Source organism: Lytechinus variegatus, chromosome 14, assembly GCF_018143015.1.
Source record: "Lytechinus variegatus isolate NC3 chromosome 14, Lvar_3.0, whole genome shotgun sequence".
Taxonomy (NCBI): domain Eukaryota; kingdom Metazoa; phylum Echinodermata; class Echinoidea; order Temnopleuroida; family Toxopneustidae; genus Lytechinus; species Lytechinus variegatus.
This window is the reverse complement of record NC_054753.1, coordinates 26,254,917-26,258,260: the sequence shown is the minus strand read 5'-3', so window position 1 is coordinate 26,258,260 and position 3,344 is coordinate 26,254,917. Positions and strand designations below refer to the sequence as shown.

Genomic DNA, 3,344 nt, shown 5'->3' with positions numbered 1-3,344 from the left:
GAGATAAATTTTACAATTATTACAATTTATTGTGCTTTTACTACAAATTTGATACTTCTGGCAAGAGTGGAATCTCATCTTTAACTTGAACCAAACAGCTTTAATAGCAAATCATTCACGCATGGCTGGTTACAAACAATAAATGTTAATGCCTATCAGAAACGTTTGCACAGGGACTCAGGTAAGAAACTGAGTAGACTCTCATGTAGGTTTCAAAATGTAGAGGAATAATTGAATTGTATGAAGATCAATATAAATGGAATATCATAATTAATTTGCCTTTGAAGAAAAAAGATGTGGGAATTCAAATTTCTTTTTTTTTCTGGGAGACTGAGAAGCAATGTACATTACTCGAAAAAAAAAATCTTCAATTTGAAATTTTCAGTATTGGGCAAGAAATTTCTTTGAGAGATCATATGAATTTTTGAATGCATACGTGTACAATACTTTAAAACTAAGAATCAATGAAGCTTACAATTCACAATCAAAGAGTGTTTAACAACAAAAATTATTAACAACTTGTTCTTGTGGTGGAGGGCCAATGCATGTACCTGGGGGCCTGTTCATAGTCTGTAAGTACATGTGTATTAAGTTAAGAGCGACTTTAAGAACGTGATCCTTTCTTATGTATCAAATAATCACCGATGAACATTCAATGGGGAATATCATTTACCACAAGAAAGGATCACCATTTATTCTTAAAGTTGCTCTTAACTTTCGAACAGCTTTATGAAACACCATGGATCTGAAACTCATGATAAGCCGGTTTAAACTACTTCATAGAGAATCCCTTTAACAATTATTCATACATGTATACAGTAAAGGTCTGTACACTTCTTTTCATTTAGTGAGAATAGTTAGTTTTTAATTCATATTCCATACCACCCACCACCCCCCCCTCCAAAAAAAAATAAATGAATAAAATAAAATGAAACAAAGCAACATTCTCTGACACTAGGCTGTGAACCTAAAACATCATTCAGTTCACGCTACCATCGTAAAACTAGTTTAGTGGAAACTAGTTTTTAACGTGTAATAAAACAGTCAAAGTGATCTTCCAAACTGGTTCATAAAATCACCTCGCAATGTAATTTAAATGATTGCTTTGCCTCATTAAGCTGGTTTTAGAATTTAGTGTGAGACAAAACTGTTCTTCGGGAAGCGATCTTCGCACATTTTTTAGTGTGCTACTCAGAATTCCTAATATGAGGTTTTGAATTTCGTGCCAAATGTGTCACCCCAATGAGAGCATTCCCATAGCAATAAGATCACTTTACGTTAAGTGATTTTGAAAACCACTTTCGGGTGATCAAATGAGAACGCTACATGTAGCAAAGCGATCTTCCAAACTGGTTTCCTGAACCAGTTTCCAGGCGTGTTTCCGGCCGTGTTTACGTCGCCATCTTATATTGTACACATGCAACATGAATGTACATGTATACGTACCACAATTAAAGATGTACAGAAATTAACATTTACAGATATCATTCTAATTATCAGTTCACAACAACTGAATGTATCATGTATGGGTATTCATAGAATGTACATTAACCTCACAAAAAATAACAGGCAGATCAGCAGATCCAAAATTTCTAAAATTCTGAAAGGGGTATTTTTTTTAAAGCAAGCAAGCAAAAAAAATACATTAAATTAAAAAAGGTCTTTAACCAAAAGAAGGATATATTTTATCTTCACTTTCAATCAAAGGGATGGGGGGATGGCTTCACGTACAAAAGGGTAAGCAATTTACCTTAAAAAGGGGGCAATCCCCCCCTCAGACACCTGACAATAATTCAAGCTGTAGCTGCAAAACTTACCAGAAATTAATAAAAATCACTGAAAAATGTATCTCATTGACTTGAAAAAAAACAAAGAATTTTTATAGTTATTTTCTTTAAAAAAAAATCTCCCACACTGTAAGGTAAAGAAGTCAATAATGGTGGCTATTTTAGTTTTTTATGTTAACCCAGGAAGACTTCCCGTATCTGCAAACAGACAACCCAAAATATACAGCACACCAAACAGCAAATTCAGCTTTGCCGTCTCATTTGGAAGCTTTCCCAGTTTTCTTTGGCGGAATTTTTTCTCAAGTGTGAATGCCATAGGGAGGGTGAACAGGGGCAGGAGTAACCACTTGGAGAAATTCATCCCAACAACAGCGAAGGTAATGTAAGGTGTGAAAATAAGAAAGCAGTACAAGGCGTAGGAGGCGGTCTCCCCCAACAATATGGCTACAGTGATGACCCCTGCCTGCTTGTCGGTTTTCATGTCACGGGCGTTGTTGCTGTGAAGAATAGCTTCTGTGTTCAAGGCAAGAGGGATGGCATATAAAAGTGGGGTGATATTGAGATGTCCCACTTGGTTGACAAAGGCAAACATGACGGAAAGTGGACCAAACGTTATGAGGATGACAACATCGCCAAGAGCGAGGTATTTCAATCCGATGCCACCAGTGTACAGAAAAGAACTGGACAAACCTCCAAAGTAAAGCAACGCAATGTGTTCCATTTTAGCAGGTGAGAATGTTGCCACGACAACGAAAGCCACACATCCAAGAGCATAGAGTACAGCACCAAATGTAGCAACAGTGTTTGGCTCCAATCTGTGGTCGACCAATGTTCGGTCGTCGCTTTTTTTGCTATCAACGCCTTTCATATAATCGTAATATGTATTCACCAAGTTGCCAGCTCCATGAACAAACAGCACTGCAAATGAAGAAGCCAGGCATACAATAGGATTCAAAGTTCCAATGGATTTATAGGCCAGTGCTGAACCCAGCAGCATTGCAGTCAGTGAAGCACTGAATGACCACGGTCGGAGCGCTTGCACGTAGCGTCGAATTCCTATGCTGCCGAGCCCACCGGCCCGGTGAACTTTTCCAGAACCGTTCGAACTCACTGCAGAGGGCCCAGCGAGAACTCCGTTGTCGTTCACAATCACATTGTTGACTCCGTTGGTATTTTCATTAATTGTTCGATTCCCCATCTTTTTAATACTAAGTGTCACAATATCAGAAATTATTGAAGCTCGCTTGACAATGTCGCTTTTGCGAAAATCACGCTGAACAGAGGAGAGATCATGATGAAATAAAATCAGAAATGTCACTGCTCTTCTACTACACTGGTACGGTACCGTACGTCACGTCAGTACATACACGAAATTTGTAACTCGATTTCGTCAACTGATAAGGTGCAGTTAATATAACAAATTAAAAAAGAAAAAGAAAAACGGACACTTGTACTCGTGATCAAAGAAAAGGGGTCAGACAAGCAAACAAATATCAAGCCAGTTCGGAGTTCCATTCTGCGCATGACCAGAACATTCTTTCTACCTTCATGATCAGA

General features: G+C 38.0%; 1 protein-coding gene across 1 annotated transcript; it reads right to left on the bottom strand.

Moving 5' to 3' along the window:
- Positions 1 to 208: 208 nt before the first annotated feature.
- On the bottom strand, positions 209 to 3,141 carry LOC121427637 (ubiA prenyltransferase domain-containing protein 1-like). The gene has a single exon (XM_041624144.1). It carries the CDS (start codon positions 2,983 to 2,985, stop codon positions 1,957 to 1,959), a length of 1,029 nt encoding a protein of 342 aa, XP_041480078.1. The 5' UTR covers positions 2,986 to 3,141; the 3' UTR covers positions 209 to 1,956.
- Positions 3,142 to 3,344: the final 203 nt, after the last annotated feature.

Coding starts and splice junctions, on each gene's coding strand:
- LOC121427637 (XM_041624144.1), bottom strand. CDS start 2,985: ATGGGGAATCGAACAATTAATGAAAATACCAACGGAGTCAACAATGTG.